The 20,320-nt window shown below is 35.6% G+C and overlaps 1 protein-coding gene across 6 annotated transcripts in view; it reads right to left on the bottom strand.

The window, feature by feature from the left end:
• LOC136040881 (potassium voltage-gated channel protein Shaw-like) overlaps positions 1 to 20,320 on the bottom strand; it is a 187,767-nt gene that overhangs the window by 78,373 nt on the left and 89,074 nt on the right. For all 6 annotated transcript variants that reach the window (XM_065725284.1, XM_065725287.1, XM_065725283.1 and 3 more), the window contains 2 exons: positions 18,726 to 18,926; positions 16,302 to 16,418 (listed from right to left, as the gene is read on the bottom strand). In XM_065725284.1, the coding sequence (XP_065581356.1) occupies positions 16,302 to 16,418; positions 18,726 to 18,926 (318 nt within the window). The remainder of the gene's footprint in view (positions 1 to 16,301; positions 16,419 to 18,725; positions 18,927 to 20,320) is intronic.

The following is a 20,320-nucleotide window of genomic DNA, read 5'->3' as shown; positions in this document are numbered from 1 at the left end:
TGTTCGTCAGGGACTCGGTCCTTACTACAAGCAAAAAGTTGTCGAAGAAATGAAGGTTAGATCTTTTTCTTTGGTCATCGACAAAACGACGGATGTGGGAACCGTTAAACAGCTCGCTGTATGTGTTTCCTTTTGTAACAACGAAATGGAAACGGATATCGATGTCATTGATTTTGTGGAGTGCTCAAACGGATCAGCAGTTTCCATTTTCACCAAACTGGAGGAAACTTTGGAGTTTTTAAGTGTAAGTGAAGTGCCTTTACGGAATTGGGTCGGGTTCTGTAGTGATACCACGAACGGCATGATGGGTTGTAACAACTCAGTGGCCACTCTGATCCAAAGAAGCTACCCTTGGGTATTAATAATGAAGTGCAGCTGTCATTCCATTCATCTGTGGGCCTTATATGCCTGCAAGAAACTGACGAAGATTCTAGAAGACCTGTGTCGTCATGTGTACAATCATTTCAATATGAGTGCCAAGCGTACAGCTGCCCTGAAAGAATTCCAATTGTTTTCAGAGACTGCGGTCCACAAGATATTGGCACCAGGTCAAACAAGATGGCTTTCGCTACAGAACTGTGTCCACCGAATTCTAGAGCAGTGGAATGCCCTAACCTTGTATTTTACCAGTGCCCATTTTGAAGATCCGACTCACGGCAGTGAGTTAGTTCTGAGTGCCCTGAAAAATCCATTTATGAGGATCGTCATGATGTTCGTGGACTACGCGCTCGGACTTTTGAACGACTTCAATACCCTTTTCTAGTCCCAGGCGCCTATTTTCTACCGACTGAAAATCGAAGTCATTCAATTGGTAGAAACTCTGTTGAAAAACTTTATGAATGCTCGCGCAGTAAGGAGCTGTACCGACATCATGAAAATTGATGTTGAAGACAAAGCCAGTTATGTAGATCTGCGAAAGGTCTACCTCGGCTTAGAAGCCGAAGCAGCAATGACTGGCCTTCTTGCGTCTAGTGATGGACGAAATGCCAATCCCGACGAAGTTAACAAGGTTTATTCTACCGCGAGAGAATTTTACAAGGATGTGGTGGTCCAGATTAAAAATCGCTTCTCGTTCGACTCGGACATTTTCGCCTTCTCAGAACTACTTGACCCTGTTCAGGCTCAGGATCTGAATCCTCCTAGCCTGGCACCATTTTTGGCGAAATATAGCTTACCCTCATGGTCCAAAAGTCTGATAGACAGAGAGTGGAGAGAGCAGGGCTCTGTAAGACAGCCAAATGGCAAAGATGCCAGTTCGCTCTCAGTAACTGACTACTAGAAGCTTATATTAACGGCAAACCAAAGTTTGGTAACATGAGGCTTGTCGTTGAGTACCTGTACGCTCTACCGTTTTCGAACGTAATAGCGGAGAGACTGTTTAGTACTTTGAAAGTCGTCAAAACAGACAAACGTAACAGCCTGTCGACAGTTACGATTAGTTCAACGCTTCAGACTAAACTTGGCATGAGTAGGCTTATGGTGACACCTCAGTCTTTGGTCGTAGATGGGAGCATGAGGCAGTTACTGAAAGGCGTAGTTGCTTCCGCAACCGCTACTGAAGCTAGTGCCGCTATCTTGAAATCGGCTTCTTTAGCGCGAGCTCGTCTGGCCCCAGAAAGAGCAAACAATACCGTTGACGATCAGGATTAGCTGCAGTGTGATCTAGTGAAAATTCTGACTGTGATTCGTATTCATAATTCTAGTTCAAGTTATGTGATCAAGTAGTTTTAGCTGCAGTGTGATACAGTGAAAATTCTGCCTGAGTTCTGTTACTCGTATTCGTAATTCTAATTCTAATTATGTGAACAAGTAGTTTTAGATGACTTTCAATAAAACCATCTAGTTTGCATAAGTTTTGTATGAAAGAAACATTGTTCCTTGTTGATAGCTGATTTTGGAGTAATAATAAGTCTTCACCTTCCGGAATCTGGGTTCCCAGGTTTTCCGAGATTTTGTTTGAATTTCTTCTGCGATACTTCAAAATTCCGGAAATCTGGAAGTTCAAAAGCCCCTTTTTTCCGGATGATTTTGATATACTTTCGGGCCGGTTCATATTCGAGATGCAAGAAGAAGAAGACGTCAAAGAATAATCTGGAAGCCCAGATTCCGGAAGTTCCGGGAGGTGAAGACCGGACTTAAGACTCTAAAACATATTTTCGATTCTACTTTGTTCTGTCTCTCTATTACTGACATTTTTACCACCAATACAACTGGTATGTGAGACAAAACAGCTGTTTAAAACCTCCTAATTTTTTCCCCGACTTAAAAAAAACACCTCCCGATAATCTCCTGACTTTTTTGGAGTCGTTACTGATTTTCAGAAAAAAAAAGTGGAAGCACTGCCCTTGATACATCTAGAGCATTCGATAGTGTTTGCCATGCTCAGGCTAGGTATGCTCTTAGTCAGCTTGATGTGAATGCGTCTGTGATTCTGGTTTTGAAGTTATGGCATTCAAATTCTTATTTAAGATTAAAGTCAGGAAATGGTGATTTTTTCGGACATATACCAGTCAAGTGTGGAGTGAGACAGGGAGGAGTTCTCTCTCCTCATATCTTTAATGCTTCTATTGAAAATGTTTTGTCTGGTATACGTAGTTCTTGTTTTACAGGATTCACAGACGTATCATACTTAGCTTATGCTGACGACTTGCTTCTTATTAGCCGAACTGAGACTGGTTTAGCGCGTTCTGTCCGATCCGTTGCTGATGCATTTGCAAGAATTTGATTATTTCTAAATGTAGATTTCTTATATTTAATGGGGTTAGTTCGTCTCATCCTTTAAATTGCATTTCTTTTTCCGTACCACAAGTTACTTCTTTTCGATGGCTTGGGATTTCTGTTTGCAATTGTTTAAGTTCTTTTCGTTTTCAGATGATTCAGGATATTCAATTTAGGCTTAAACTGGGGTATTCTAAAATTGTTGGAAATCCTGGACATTTCCGGCGAGAAGCATTTACAAAGCTGTACTCGAGTTTCTGCGACCATTCTGTGTTATTGTGTGCTGTTTTTTTATGCTTTCGAATAAAGGTGTCGTACAGAGGGTCAAGACGGATTACTATTAGTATTTAAAGTTCCTACTTTATTTACCACGATCATTTTGGAACCGAAGGTTAATTAATAAATATCAGGCAACGGATATTGTTCTTTCAGTGGAAAAACTAACTTCAAATTTAATTGATCAAGCGCCAATCTGTCTTGGTCCTAACACTCATCTTATCAGCCTCTTTTGCTAAATTGTTATATTTTTTTCTTATATTTGTGTTATTTGTTTTTGTGTTTTTTTGTGTTCTTTGTGTTATTTGTAGTCCTTTGCTTTTCTCCTTGTACTCCACTTTTTCCCTTTTGTAAGTGGGTAAGAAACAAATTATTATTATTATTATTGTTACTACGTTTTTTCAATTTTTCCTCCTCAGTCTCATCCATCTTACAATAATGTGGAATAGCTTATTAATTGTGTACACATTGTGGAACGAGCATGTTGGCTATGAAAAAAATAACCACAAGAAAGAAATAGTAAAGATGGAGACGATATCTAAGCTGTACCTAGATAAAAACATTTTCATAAGATTAGAGGAAGAAAAAGCCTAAAGGGTATATTCACAATAAGAGGTTTTTTAAAGACGAAAGCACTAGTAGCGAATATCTATTGAAAAGCTACGCCGGCTGGATGTCGGATTGACCAATCTTGATCAAATTGCCCAATTCGTTTGTGACAGGTGTACAAATCTTATAAACTCGGGAAAGCCAGTCAAATGTTTTTTTTTATATAACAGTCATCTTAGCCTTTGTTAAACAATACAAAAGTGATGATATAATATATAATGCATTTAATTCAAAAGTACACAAAAAGTATTTGATTTGAAACGGTTGGTCACGACAGTCACACGCCGATCTCTACGGCCTGTAATCTTCACCTATGTGTGTTTCATTTAGATTTCTTTCAAATAGTATTTTGACCTCATGTTAACATCCTTTAAGCATTAGCTTTTCCCTTCTGCTGAGGAAACTTTAAATAAGATCCTTGGCAGACTAAAGATAATGAGAATATCTCGTCGTCTTGTTGATTAAATTCATTGAGAAACTTTGGGATATGGACAATTATCAAATAGTCTTCAGTAGCCAGGTTGATTCTATCAATAATCCCAGGACAGGACGGGCATAGAGAAAAAAGGCTTTTCGTTGATAGCAACTAAAAAACCAACACCATAGTTTATATTTTTTTGTCCTCCTAAAAATATTTATTCGGTATGCTAACACCGCTTTTATATTACCACCGAACTGGTCCAAAGAAAGTCACTGTAAATGCAAGAAAGCAGAAGACCTTCACAAATTGAATTTATCCGTCTAGTATGAACTTTCACTGGAGCTTTTGCTTTCCTTGGGCTTTCTTTTATTGCCAATCGCGGCACTCTGTAGCCCAACACACGCATTTTGAATGCAGCTACATCGAAATGCAATAACTATTTTTCAGCCTAAATTTTTCCTAAATTTTTACAAATTTTTATTTATAAAGTTTGATTTAGGCTGAAAAATTTATAAATCAGCCTGAATAAATAAATAAATCAGCCTTAAATTTTTCGAATCCTTAAATCTGCTTTTTGCTGGTGATATAAAGTATTTATAATACATGTAATTTTCACCGTAATCAGAATCTAATGAAGGACTGACTGCATTTGTGTTTTGTAAATTGACAATGGAATATCATTCTTTTAATGGTGCTATGTTCACCCGTCTTTGCTTTTTACATCGATTCAAGTATAGTTTGTGACCAACTCAGCCTCCGTCAATTAACCTCGTTTAGAGCACTGATCATCCTTCAAAATAAAGGAGTTCCACCGTCTTACATAAGCTTATGGTAGTGCGGTTCCATAATCAGAGACTCCAGGCTCGATAGGCTTCCTGTATCAGCAACGAGTATGAACTTCTTCGCTGATTGGTACAGAATAGATTGCTGCCCCTACCTTCTTACTCAGTGGATATTGAAATTGTGTCCACTAAATTTAGCAGCTCATTCGTAGGCTGTTTTATTGAGGGAAAGGGCTTCAATTCGTTATGGCTTCCTTCGTTATCCCTTCCTTCGTTATTGCTGATGACTTAGCTTTTCTACCACCAACATGTTCTGAAATGTCAACTTGCTATTTTCAATTTTTTGCGGTTGGCAATTTTGATGAGCATTGAAATATGGTCATAATTTCTGATTCAGAATTTTTTCTATTTCGTGGTAACGCACTTCACTTGCTGATATTTTACCTATCTGGAACGTGCCTCGCTCGTGTTGACCAGTATAGATATTTAGATTATAAGTATGTTTCCAGCATGAAAAGCAACAACTGCTTTGCAGCAACGGTCGCCATAGCGACCACGTGAAAAAGCTTCTTTTTTGTCTGTACAAGCGATCTAAAATGCTTATTCGGAAGTTATGTAATGCTGATATTGTTTTATGGTTGTTTCAGGACGCATTGTTACTAGATCCAATTGTTAGCTCTTCGAATAGAAATACTTTGAACATAAGGGTTTACAGCAGTCAAGTGTAAAATATATTATTAATATAGCTCCGATCCTTAGTATTACCACAAATAAATGATAAAATAGCTGAACTTTTGTTGAAATCCATCGCTTAACTCAGGTTTTCTCCTTTAGGAGAATCTAGAACTCTGTCTATTTTTGAGACATTCCATTTCTTCATCTTCCTGTTTCACATTGGCTTCACGGTGTGCACACATGTTTTTGTTTGTGCATTTAAAGAATTTATATCTTTTAATGTATAGCTCTTACTAAAATTTTGATTGATTGGTTGGGTTTCATTTGCGCTGAAAGAAAAAGCTACGGATCTATTTATCTCAATATTAAGATCTTATATTACCTGCTCACTTTCTTACAGCGTAGTATTCTTACATCATTCAAGGCAGCCAGTTATTTAAGGGGCCATCGGCTCCTTCCAATATATTAAATTTCTCAAACCCCACATATGTTCTCCGTAATAAGCTCCGAAGCCTTGGAAAAATAAAATTCAGTGGCAGCAGACACAATTACACCGGCAGCGGCGCACCACCGGTGGCGCCAAAAACATTTGGTGGCGCACCACCAAAAAATTATCGGTGGCACACGATCAATCGATCGGCGTTTCTTCGATTTAGGCGTTGTTCGATCAGCACTACAGAAGTTATTATTTCTTATTACTTTTAGATTGAATCCTCTGTCTAAGGAGTGATATAGTAAAAGTTTTAGAATTAATAATTCCAACCAACTCCTTTGAGAATGAAAGGGCTTATTTATTCTCCTTCGCCTTTCCGCAATTAAGGTACCGCGGTTGTGGACGGAACCTAAACACGTTTGGTGAACATATCGAACGATCGAGTTTTACTTTAGCGTATAGGATTTAATCTTGGATTTTTCTTTTTATTCATTTTATTTTATTTATTTAGCCAATTTTAAGAAAACTTAGCATTTAAGAAAAGTTCGTTCCCAGGTGCTAGAAGAAAAAGAAGCACATTCTTGGAAAGAAAAACACTATATATTATTAGATTTTAAAATCTGGCTTTAAATTTCAGAATTTGATTTGTCAATTCTCAGGCAGTTTAAGGAGGCTGAATAAGAAATTCAAAACACTTAGCAAGGAATAAACCTTACAACTTTCCTTTAAATCTTTGACAAGCTTGTATTTATCATGTATAAAAATAAGCTTCTTTATAGGGTGTGGGGCGAACATAGAACTGAGGGATATAGAGAATAGAGCTTAGCAACAACAGTCAGTCCTGCGTCACTGAAAACCCTTTCTGCTGCGGCACTTGTTGTCAGCAACGATAGAACTTTTCTTTCCGAAGCTGCAATCCATGGCAGCAGAGTAGAATATCTTTTTCAGAAGGCAATGGTTGGGTTAATTGCATCAACAAGAAAATGATCTTTTGATCTCCTGGCGTGGGCTGCCAAGCCCAGATATATTTCTTCTTGACGCCAAATCACATCATCATTTTTATCCTGCTCTGCATTTTCGTTCTGACACAATATTTTATGGAGCAGCCTCTTTTTGTCATGTATGATGATGAGGAGATTGAAATTTACTACTCTTCTGAGATAAACCACAAGCCACATTCAGACAACTGATTGAAGTAGCTGATCCTCTGACAGCGTCAGATATTACAGTCTCCGCTTCAGGCTTTTCAATGTTCCTCTCCTCTTCGTGAAAAAGAATTTCTACTGCACTAAAATGCTCACTACGAGTTTTAGTCAAGGGATTTGAAGTGTTGATTAAACAAAGTCGGTTCACAGGAGATGTTTTAGAGTACCTTATGTCAGCCGCTGGCATCAGAAGCTTAACCATTTCGAACAAGAATTCCCTTCTTGTCAGTGAGCCATCAAGAAGGTCCAGATGCTCATCAATTTCATCTATCTTGAAGGTTTCGAAGTCCAAAAGTGCAGCTATCACCATGAGATCATCCCTTGGGAAGAGAAAGTCGAACTTGTTTTTCACATTTTTCTTTCAGAAGCAAAATACAGCTACTATCATTATATTGCTCCTCAAAATGACCTTTTAGGAGGCCCTGACTGATCAGAGCAACTTTCAGGGTGGGAAAGAATTCTCTCTCAATAGCCTTGACAGCAGTAAAAAAAAAATTGGTAGTAGAGAGCAAAGGTCACGCGTTAGTTCATATTCCTCATCATCTAGAAACAAGGTCAGGTCCAGAGGGCCTTTGCATTGAATAATACTTTGTATCGTACTGCATGTTGCATTTCATCTTGTGGTCAAATGCCCTTTTAGGGACCTGCATTGATCATATCTTGGTAAAATAGGAGGAATACCGTCAGTAGTCTGCACAATGGGCAACTGACCATGAGCATGAAGAGCCCCATCTAAATCACAGAATATTTTAAGGAATTCATTGCTATTCTATATTTAATTTTTTTCGAGGATGTTTTTAGGAAGACAAAGAATTTGCCTCTAGTTCTTTTAATTTGCCAATGCTTCTATGTGCATATTTTAACATATTTTTTTTGGAGGGGGTATTTTTTTTCCACCTTGCTGTCTTCCCTATGTAGAATAGCTGCATTTTTGCATATGGTAAAACATTTATATATAAGGTAGAAATATAATGGCTAGTTAAAACTCATTTTAATCAGAAAATATTACAGTGTAACGAAGAGGATAAAAACAAGTGAATGATAACCTAAAGTCAATCGTTGAGGAGTAGATTCAAAAACACATTGAGAAGATCCAAAATTTTTACATGTACTGTTAGATAGCCGATTTTAAGTTATATTTACCTCTCAATGATCTCTGAAAGTATTTAGCGATTTAAATTTCCGGCCGAGCGCCGCTGCCGACTGTATCGGCGGTGGCATCGGCGCGCTGAAACCTTTTGAGGGCGGCACACTAAATGGTTTTCGGCGGTGCAGCGTAGATTTTCGGCGTGACTTCCAGGACCACTCTATATAATACACTTATCGTCATTTATAGCCCCAGTCCCTAATCTGGTCCCTTCCCTATGAGATAAATACCTTTCTATGTTGCTGGAGAACTATTTTGTTACTTGTCAATGACTATGTTATCATTTTTAGTATACAATCTACTGTTCATACAATTGGTTCAAGTAATATGCCATAATAAACAATAATCGATCGAAAACAAAGGAGAAAATAATAGAGAAAGTCATAAAAATTACAAAAATTAAAATTATAAACTTGCAATAGTAAATTTTCATTTTTGAGCTTTAATTTCGTATAAAAATGGAAGTTTTTACACAGAGAAAATAGTGTCATCAATTTTAGGAGGCAGGAGGCTGTGATCCTAAAGATTTCACCGCAAGACTTGAAAAATACATTTACGGGATATTTTTATTGAAAACTACCTTTTTTGGTAATTTCACTGAAAAAAAGGGCATAATTTGTTCCTCAAGGATATTGAAAAACAAATTTACCCCCCCCCCCCCCAATAAATTTTCGTGAATTGACGCCACTAAACAATAGTTGGTTAAAAAGGTCTGAAAAATCATACAGCACATTTTAAGTATTTTTCACTCAACTTCGTTCATCTTTGGGCAGTTGCTTGCGTAATTGATTGACAGGTTTCAACTAAGGTTATTATTTGAGCCGCTCACCTGTCGTAAGGATTAGCAACTCTGATAAGATAACCCATACCCCATGAGGACGCTATTCGTGAGCTAGAAAGCGCAAATAGTGCTACTTTCCGTTGTTTATTTCCATTATTCGCGACTAGCAGAAAGCAACCTGACCGTTATTCGCTTAAACAATGCTTCTCGCAAATAACCTCTTATAATCGTGCCATGAAGGCTTGGAGCTTCTTCTAGTTAAAATTTATAAGGGCTTTTTCTCGCCGTAAGTTGTGAACCAATGAATTACGCGTACATGTAAAAAAAAGTACCAGTCGCGAAAAACCAATGGAAAGCGAAGATGGTTTATAGAACCGGCAAGTGAAAACTATACTGGCTAGTTGCGAAAATCGACTGGAAAAAATTTAATAATTGACAATACTTTTACAGATATATTGATTTTTATTTATAAAGCATTGTCAATAATGGTTTTTATTCATGATTTTGAAAGGTCTTAGAAATGCTAGTAATTTTTTGAAGTCATAGGCTAAAAATGAAGAAAAAAGCCAAATTTAGAAGTTTTTACTAAAGTCTTGAGTGTGATAATTTGAATTTAACGCTAAAAACCACTAGCCCACAAAACATTTCTCACTAGTGGGTTGGATTCGCTTTCCAAGTCTAGTCAGTTTTCGTATTCTGGTGGATAAAGGTCTGGCAGCTTTCCCCTACCCGGGAATAATGGAACTAAAGAACAGAAAGGCAAGCTGGCTTTACCTTCCAGCGTATGAATCCCTTATGGAGAGTAGAAAATCTCCACAGGGCTATAATGAAAGAAAGGTTGAGATGACTAGGGCACGTTCTGCGGATGACAGATTGCCAAAGATTGTCCTTTTTGGCCAACCGTCTAGGGCTAAACTGAAAACAGGTCGTTCTCGTCTGGGTCGGGAGGATGTCATAGAAAGATTTAAAGGAAATGGGAACTTCCTGAGAGTGTGTAAAGGGGGAGGATTTAAATAGATTGGGGTAGAGGAGGAGCGTTCGTAGCTGCGTTGGTTAGTAGTAGTAGTAGCAGTAGAATAGAAAATTAGCATTGAAGAAAAAACTAGAGCGCTAATGTTGTTTTTTTATTATTAGCAGCAATCCCCTCCTCCTTGAAATATTTTTCTGACTTATAAATTGGTCATAAAAAGATGCAGGGAAAAATTATTTATCGTAAAGACTAAAAAATATTTCTCGGACTCGCAAAATGTTCTTGAGAAACTAAGTAAAAAAAAAACTTCTGGTTATTTCACGGGAGGTAGGCTACGTCCCTTCTTCTTGATAGTTTTAAACCCCCCTCATATACCTTGTGGTATTCCCACAATATAAAATCTTGGATACGGCCATTATTATTGTCATTCTCCTGTCTTTTTTTTCTTTCTTTTTTTTTACAGTAAGACATCGGCAATCTCGCCTTTTGTAACTTATACACGCAATACTTGTCCAGTGGTTTTAATACAAAGGAGAAAAAATTAAAACAAATTATTTACGAATCCATTCCTGTAAGTTTTTTTAGTATATAAGAGAAACCCTTACAGGGTAGCAGCCCAGTAAAAATTTGCAACCCCATCTCTGTTAAAGACAATAGCATATACCAAAGACTATTAGAGGGCGAAGAGGTCCCCCTAATCAAAAATTATTTCTATTCAGGGATAAAGCCAATCGTCGCTTCATTTTATCTTAAGGGAATGCTCTCTGTCATAAAACGTTACCAAGGAGACAAATTAAAAGTACGAGAGCGAAAGAATACAAATGCACATAATAAATAGAAAGCGCTTTCATTCTGCTTATTAGGTTAACGAGCTCTTTGCAAGAAAGTGAAGGATAGGAATGGGTCTAAGAAATCTTATAGCACAAAAAGTTTTATAATCAAAGAAGATATTACATAACAAAAATGACGTCCTTTTCTAACCTTTTCATCTATTTTAAAGAGAAAGTGGGTTCAAAAGATAGGAAGAAAAATTGCACTAGAAATGAGGAATTTTCTAATAGACAAAAAAATAATGATAATTATAGTCTTCAAGTAAGAGCACTAAGCAATAAAAAAATCAGGATTGAAACAAAAGTTATTTTCATCAAATTGTTGTGTCGTTGATCATCTATCAAGACGCATTTAGAAATTTTAATACGAAGAAACTGATCCTTTTATTATTTCTGTTTGAATTTTAGATTGTTTTTCTTTTTCAAATTTATTAGGAATCTCTTGCCATCTCCTTTTTAGGGGTTTAATACAAGACAGAATATGATAACAGAAAAAATAATAAAGCAATAATAATGCATGCTAAAGCAATAATAGTGATAAAAACAAAGATTCCTGTCAGGTCTAGGGGTCATGTCAGGTCTAGGGGGGGGGGGTATAATTTTATCACGGGGGGAGGATAATACAAATTTACAGTGGGTAATAAAACAAAAAAATATATTTGGTAATTGCAATGAGAAGTGTCAACAAATACTTTCAATGACCCCAAGTATTTTTAGTAATTTCAACTATTTATTCTACGGCCTTTGTGATTCAGGGGTCATTCTTAAAGAACTGGGACAAAATTTAAGCTTTAGTATAAAGAGCGAGGTATTAACGAGGTGGCAAACCCCCTCATATACGTAAGTTCGTTACAGAAGTTCGTTACAGAAGTTCGTTACGTAAGTTATTTCGTAAGTTACGTATATTTTCTGCTAATAAAAACGTTCGTATAATATTAAAAGTTCTAGTTGCCTTTTAAGTAACCAAAAAATCGGAGGGCAACTAGGCCTCCTCCCCCACCCCTTTTTTCTTAAAATCTTCCGATCAAAACTAAGAGAAAGCCATTGAGCCAAAAAAATTAATATGCAAATTTCGTTTCAATTATTCATGTGCAGACAACCAAAATCAAAAAATGTATTGATTTAAAAACGTTCAGAAATTAAATGAAAAAAACAAGTTTTTTAACTGAAAGTAAGGAGCGACATTAAAACTTAAAACGAACAGAATTTACTCCGTATATTAAAGGAGCTTTTCTCTCCTCAATGCCTCGCTCTTTACGTTAAAGTTTTTTGCTGTTTTAAAAATTAAAGTTGAGAGAAAGAGTCAAACTTTAGCGTAAATAGCGGGGTGTTGAAGAGGGAAAAGCCCCTTTAATATACGGAGTAATTTCTGTTCGTTCTAAGTTTTAATGTCGCTCCTTACTTTCAGTTAAAAAACTTGTTTTTTTCATTTAATATTCAAACAAGATCGAATATTTGCTAATCATGTCCTGATAAGAATCATGTAGATCATTTACACAAAAGTGTCGGATACCTGTCTGGGCAGCTGGTTATGTATGTAAATCAATGCTTTAGTTTAGTTGTGCCCCAATAAGGATGTGTGTTCAGTAGTATTGCTCCCTCCCCCACTACTGGTGTGTAGACCAAATTTTCACTCTTAGTTCAATAATTTCGTCTGCAAATTTTGTTTCAATTATTCATGTGCAGACAACCAAAATAAAAAAATGTATTGATTTAAAAACGTTCAGAAATTAAATGAAAAAATCAAGTTTTTTAACTGAAAGTAAGGAGCGAGATTAAAACTTAAAACAAACAGAATTTACTCCGTATATTAAAGGAGCTTTTCTCTCCTCAATGCCTCGCTCTTTACGTTAAAGTTTTTTGCTGTTTTAAAAATTAAAGTTGAGAGAAAGAGTCAAACTTTAGCGTAAATAGCGGGGTGTTGAAGAGGGAAAAGCCCCTTTAATATACGGAGTAATTTCTGTTCGTTCTAAGTTTTAATGTCGCTCCTTACTTTCAGATAAAAAACTTGTTTTTTTCATTTAATATTCAAACAAGATCGAATATTTGCTAATCATGTCCTGATAAGAATCATGTAGATCATTTACACAAAAGTGTCGGATACCTGTCTGGGCAGCTGGTTATGTATGTAAATCAATGCTTTAGTTTAGTTGTGCGCCAATAAGGATGTGTGTTCAGTAGTATTGCTCCCTCCCCACTACTGGTGTGTAGACCAAATTTTCACTCTTAGTTCAATAATTGTGAAGTGCCTGAGTTGTCATATACCTTTGGTCCTCAGTTTTATAGGTTATGAGTAAGCGTTCGATTCTGTTGATAGAAGAGATTTAGCAAAGGTCGTATCCTTTTAGTGTATTAAATAAAAAAAAACTAGTTTTTATAACTGAAAGTAAGGAGCGACATTAAAACTTAAAACGAACAGAAATTACTCCGTATATGAAATGGGTTGTCCCCTCCGCAGTCCCTCGCTCTTTACGCTAAAGTTTGACTCTTTGCCACAATTCTACTTTTTAAAACAACTAAAAACTTTAGCGTAAAGAGCGTGGGACTGCAGAGGGGACAACCCATTTCATATACGGAGTAATTTCTGTTCGTTTTAAGTTTTAATGTCGCTCCTTACTTTCAGTTAAAAAAACTAGTTTTTTTTATTTAATTTCTGAACGTTTTTGATTTTGGCTCTCCGCACATAAATTATTGAAATGAAATTAGTATATTAATTTTTTTTTGGCTAAATGGCTTTCTCTTAGTTTTGATCAGACGATTTTGAGAAATAAGGGGTGGGGAAGGAGGCCTAGCTGCCCTCCAATTTTTCGGTTACTTAAAAAGGCTACTAGAACTTTTAATATTCAACGAACGTTTTTATTAGTAAAAAATAGACGTAACTTAAGAATTAACTTACGTAACAAACTTTTATATTCTTATATTTTTATTTTGTGTACGAGGGGGTTTGTACCCTCGTTAATACCTCGCTCTTTACACTAAATCGTAAGTTTTGTTCCAATTCTTTAAGAATGACCCCTGAATCAAATAGGCCGTAGAATAAATAGTTGAAATCACTAAAAATATTTTAGCATAAAGAGCGAGGTATTTATCTCCTCCTAAATACCTCGCTCTTTATGCTAAAGTATTTTTAGAACCCTTCATATGCGTAATAATCTCTGTTTGTTTTAAATTTCAATGCTCTTCCTTACTTTCATTTGAAAAAACGTTTTCATGTTTATTTTTTCATTGTTTTTTTTTTTTATCGTAATGCTAGAAAATCCTGCGCCCTTTTCATTGAATTTTTTTCCCCCATGGCATATTTCTCCAAGGAAAGATCCTCCCACATAGCCCCCTCCCTCAACCCTACCCCCAAAACCAAAAAAATCCCCCTGAAAACGTCTGTACACTTCCCAATAACCATTATTATATGTAAACACTGGTTGAAGTTTGTAACTTGCAACCCCTCCCCCAGGGACTGTGGGGGAGTAAGTCATCCCCAAAAACATAGTTATTAAGATTTTCGACTATGCCAAACAAAATGGCTATCTCAAAATTTTGATCCGTTGACTTTGGGAAAAAATCAGCGTGGGAGGGGGCCTAGATGCCCTCCAATTTTTTTGGTCACTTAAAAAGGGCACTAGAAATTTTCATTTCCGTTAGAATGAGTCCTCTTGCGATATTCTAGGACCACTTGGTCGATACGATGACCCCTGGGGAAAAAACAACAAAAAAAAAAACAAACAAACAAACAAATAAACACGCACCCGTGATTTGTCTTTTGGCAAAAAATGCAAAATTCCACATTTTTGTAGATAGGAGCTTGAAACTTCTACAGTAGGGTTCTCTGATACGCTGAATCTGATGGTGTCATTTTCGTTAAGATCCTACGACTTTTAGGGGGTGTTTCCCCCTATTTTCCTAAATAAGGCAAATTTTCTCAGGCTCGTAACTTTTGATGGCTAAGACTAAACTTGATGAAACTTATATATTTAAAATCAGCATTAAAATGAAATTCTTTTGATGTAGCTATTTATATCAAAATTCAATTTTTTAGAGAAAAAAATTCTCTAATTTTCCCTGTTTTTCAAAAAGTCTAAAAAACCATTTACTTAAAAATTTTGTTAAAAATTTAATTTTTTAAAATTTAGTTTTTTTTAATTTTTTAATTAAAATTAAAATTTTAATTAAAATTTTGTTTAAAATCCATGAACAGCTATTATCTACATATAGTGCTTGATTCGGGTAAGAATTCACTAATTGAACCATCTTTTATAATGTACCAATATAATTGAAATAATGTAAACTAAACTAAACAGGGAAAATAAAAATTTCAAATTAAATACGTAAAAAACTACTACTACTACTAATAATAACTCACTGCATCCTCCCGCCCTAGACGAGGACGACCTGCTTTCCATGTAGCCCCAGTTGGTTGGCAAAAAAGGAAAATCTTCGGCAATCTGTCATCCGCAGAACGTGGCCAGCAGCCATCCCAACCTTTCTTTCCTTATAGCCCTAAAAAGCGGGATTGGACCATATTTTTCGCACAGCCTACTGTTTGAAATATGGTCAGTCAGTCGGGTACCCAGAACAATCCCTAGGCAATTTCTCTGGAAAACATCTAGTAAATTCTCGTCTGCTTTTAGGAGCGCCCATGCTTCAGAGCCATATTTGACCACTGTCATCAATGTTGCTTCCAATAGTCTAATCTTAGTTTGCAATCTTATCTTTCTATTCTTCCAAACCTTTTTTAGCTGTGAAAAAACACCCAGGGCCTTAGCTATTCTACTTTTAACATCTTCACTGCTCCCACCGTCTTTACTAATAATACTACCAAGGTAAGCGAAGCTGCCCACCTGATGAATCTTTTCGTTACCCAACGTGACCTTTTCATCTTCACTTATTCCTAGCCTTAGTGACTTTGCCTTCTTAACATTAATTTTCAAACCTATTCTAGCATCCTTAACTCGCAAAACCTCTAAAAATTCGTTCATTTTACTCACACTTTCATCTAATATGCTTAGATCAACAGCATAATCTAAGTTTAGAAGAGTTTTTCCTCCTTAATTAAGGTTTTCCTAAAATCGTTAGGTACATCCCCTTTTTCAAAATCATATTCATAATCTTAAGTAGCTTATTTCTAACCTCACAGCCACCATATTTAAGAAACTCATTTATCACACTATCAGCACCTGAGGCCTTACTATGTTTTTTACGTAAAAAACAGAACAGTAAATAGAAAATAGACAAACAAACAGATGAAATATAGAAAACCAATTGAAAACATAAAGAAATAGAATTTTTATTTTAAATGTAGAATTGCAAAAAAAAAAAATTAAAACCACTAGAATAAAGAAAACAATACAAAAGAAAAAAACACATAGAAAACAGAAAAACAAAATGAAAACAAAACAGACCAGAAACTAGAAAGCAAAAATAAGAACTACCGTAATTAAAAGGATGTGATTCGTTTACCTTAAAATCATTTTTTGGATTAGACTGAAGTCTTTCTGCGTAGTAAACCAAACTGGCAAAAATAACAATACCGAGAATGAGAAAAAATACAAGTAGAAACAGCTCTTTTGCAGAAGCCTGTAAAAAAAAAAAAAAATCAATATTTAAAGATGAGTATTAGCATATGACCAAAACAAAAATAAATATATATGAAAGATACTTGAATAAAGGTAAAATATAAGGAAAATAAAATAACAATAAATGGAATTAAAAAATTACAAAGAAAGACAGAATCAAAACAAAAAGTCTTAACTTACAATCCAAATATTAATAATATCCAAATAATATAATCCATTCAGTACCCTGAAAATCCACTTTATCCTTATAATCCAGCTCATAATCAAATCTTTGATTAAACAGATTAATTAAAAAGCAATATAAATCCAGATTATCATTAACATTATTTATAAAATGTCAAATCAAATTAAAATAAGTACTAAATCCGGTGTTAATATCAATTAATTCATATGTATCAATTAATAAGTGTTAATAGTCAGAGATAATTAAAACAAGTATCGAACGCTTTTCAATTTCTTAGCCCTGTAATTGATTATATTTAACTTAATTTGGCCCGCATGAAGTTCAAAGCTAAGCACGTACACGCCTGTAACTGCGAATTGAACAGTTTCTCAGATTCATTTGCAAAAGCAAACCTCAAAATACGGAATAGCAATAATAACACGTACTAAGAGTCTTTCTTCAAGTTAATGTTCAGTATACAGAATTTTCCGAGAATCTTGAGCTCAGGACTAACATTTCAAGATGTTGGCGAAAAAAACAAAGTATTTGCAGGCCCAATCCCCATGATATGTTCCTTGTTGCAAAAACACAATCAAAATACTCGAAAAAACGGTTATTTTGGCAAACAAGATGATTGAGAATATTATATGTAGAAAATAAATCGTAAGGAACGCCAGCCCTGAACGCGCAGGATCTATATTATCACTGCAAGTATAATCTGACTATAGACACTATGAATTTGTTATGTCTTAATATCAATTGTTTTATATTAACAATAGCTGCTAAGTTTTCTGCTTCAGCCTAGTTGCCATATCAGGGATAGTAAAGATAAATCAACATACGCTCCATGTTCAATAATCATTTTTCTTGCCAGTATACATCATCTATACTTATACGTCATATAATGTGCATATACGTCATGTGCAAATATTTTTCCATGTTCACTTGAAAAGATGCTTTTTTTTGTCACTATTTCTCAGTTTTCCTCTCGGAGGAGTCTCCAAGGTACTGTAACGAGTGGGAGACTTTAATGTAATTAGATAAAAAGAAAAAATATATGAGCAGAATGAATGGGTGAACTTATGTCCAAAAATATCTTCGTAGAAAAATCATATCAAATCTAATTGATGCAAGATACTTTAAAATAAAAATTTGACTAGAAATATCCTTTTATTTTATACAGGAGAGCAGCACTACTACCTCGCATATTCGTAGAAACTGTTATTATTATTATTTAAGAATTAATGACGCTTCTTGACTACTAAGGTCCTTGCGTCGGCCCTGCAGTGCGCAGCGTGATTCGATCTCTGGGTCCCGTATTACCAAGCTAAGGTCAAATCCACTGGGCCACCACAGGACTCTTAGAAACTGTTTTTAAGTAAACTCATGGTTAGGTGTAACAGAGGGGGAAATACAGGAAAAAAATCGTATCGGTTTGCTAAGAACTAATTAAGTTGAAGTGAATTTTAGAGGAATTTTTGCCCAACTGACTTTTCAGAAATATGTGAACGCTGGAAAAAAGATCAATAGAGAAAAACAAAGATCTTTCAATTATTGTGTAGCTTTCCAAATTTTCAGATAGATCAGATTAGGAAAGGGAAACGAAATAGGATATCGTATAGCATTCAAGGATTTATCTGCCTTATGCATAGATTGCAGCATTACCAGAGCTGCTATTATGGGCCAAAAATGAAGAAAAAACTCTGTTTAAACAAAAAAAATTCAGCTTCAAAGTAAACTCAGAAGTAAAGCAAAGGAAATTTGACTTAAATGTAAAGTAAAACTATAAAAGACTTAATGGTTCTTACTGAATTGAAAGACTTGATGGTTCTTACTGAATTGAAGTTTATTATTAAAATGTCTTAGAAACAACAAAAAAAGACGGAGTAGGAAGTAGGAACCAAAGCGGAAAAAAGCGAGAAATAGAAAATCAAGCACAATAACTAAAGAGTGTGAAAACTACACTCGGAAATATGCTCCAGATGAAGGGGTCATAAAATTAAAGATTTTATCATAAATCAGAGTGACTTGCTTATTTACAGTTCTCGAGAATATTTAAAATGTTGATTAAAATGTAAAAAAAGAATTGTTTTCTTGTTTCGCCTGACTTGGATATGTTTTTCAGCTTTTCGGCATTCAACGTACCTGGAATGTATGTATAAGAATTTTTAAGCCAGGAGAATGGCGCGTTAATTTGAATAACCTAAATATTCTTATTATTGAAAAAAATTCCAAGATATCGCCATTTTCCATCTTCTGAGCCAGCTCCTGAAGAACTATGTCAGAGTAAAAGCTCAAAGTTGCAATGAGGTCGATTATATTGAGTGGCAACTTGCTAAATGCTACCTGAAAGAGACAAAATAATGGTATAAGAAAGTTAAAAAATCTTACGAAAAACTAGGAAAATATAGGGAAAATCCATATGTAAAAATAGATACAATATTTTGACATAATAAAAAAAGAACTTCATTGTCAATTATCTTAGGACAAATTACATAAGACAAATTGCTAAATTAGTTCATGTTAATTGTTCATCATAATAAGTTATGCTATATCATTTTTATTGTAGTATATTGTGCTGAATATTATACAAAAAGAAAAAAAGAAAGAACCCTGGGGAAAAGAGACTAGCAAAACATAAGAAATATACATACGAACATACATACAAATAAGAGTTCGTGGCATTTTTTCGTAAGAAGTATATAAAAGTGTAGCTTCGTTATGACTGCCCCCTTAACTTTACACCAAGTTATGTTTGTTTTTGTGAGTAGTTCCCACGTAAACAGCCCCCGTTTAACTTAACTTTGTCTAACATAAACCATTTAATTCAGTCTTCTTTTAACTCAACCCCTATTCCAGTCAAAACACGTTTAACTCAACCCTGGTTTAAGTCAAACCCCTTTAAATCAACCCTCGTGAGACCCAACCCCCATTTACTCGACCCCGATGCAACTCAACCCCATTTGAAATAAATCCATTTAATTCAACCACTATGTAGCTGAACCCAATTCAATTCAGTCCCATGCAACTCAATTCCCATTCAAGTCACCCCTTGCAACTTAACCTAACATGATATAGCCTGTTGTAGGGGTTGAAATAAATTAGGGTGGAGTTGAATTCAGGAACGAATACAGGGTGTGGCTGTAGATGCACGCATTCCCACCCAGAAGTTCAAAAATTACTCTAATTACAGAGTTAGAGGGGCGAAAAATACTGATAGGAAAGCCAAAATTTTATCAATATTCCACACAAACATTAATTTTGTGGGAAACCCTGGTTGAGCCAACTGGGGGTTAATTTAAACGATGGTTGAGTTAAACCGAGGTTGAGTTAAACGGGCGTTGAGATGAATGGGGGTTAAGTTGAACGAAGGCTGGGTTAAATGGGTGGAGTTAAACAAGGGTTTAATTACATGGGAACCACTTGCAAAGACAAACATTAGTTCTCACTAAAATCGGGGTTTGACGTCAAGGGCAGTGCTTAATTGTATTTAAGGTTAAATAGCATCTCAAGAATTTCGGGATCCATAGAAACAGCTTATAAATTAAATGGTTTCCGGGTATATCAACTTTCGTTTAACTCAAGACCCATTTAGCTCAACCCCGTGAGACTCGAATGTCATTCAACTCAGCCCTGATGCATCTCAACTTTCTTTTAACTCGACCCCGTTTAGCTCAAATCTCATTCCAGTTGACTTTCGTTTAGCTGAGCCAAATTAAGCTCTACCCCCACGAAAATGA

This window comes from Artemia franciscana, chromosome 21, assembly GCF_032884065.1.
Source record: "Artemia franciscana chromosome 21, ASM3288406v1, whole genome shotgun sequence".
NCBI lineage: Eukaryota > Metazoa > Arthropoda > Branchiopoda > Anostraca > Artemiidae > Artemia > Artemia franciscana.
The sequence above is the reverse complement of the archived record's forward strand: the minus strand, read 5'-3'. Positions and strand labels throughout refer to the sequence as shown.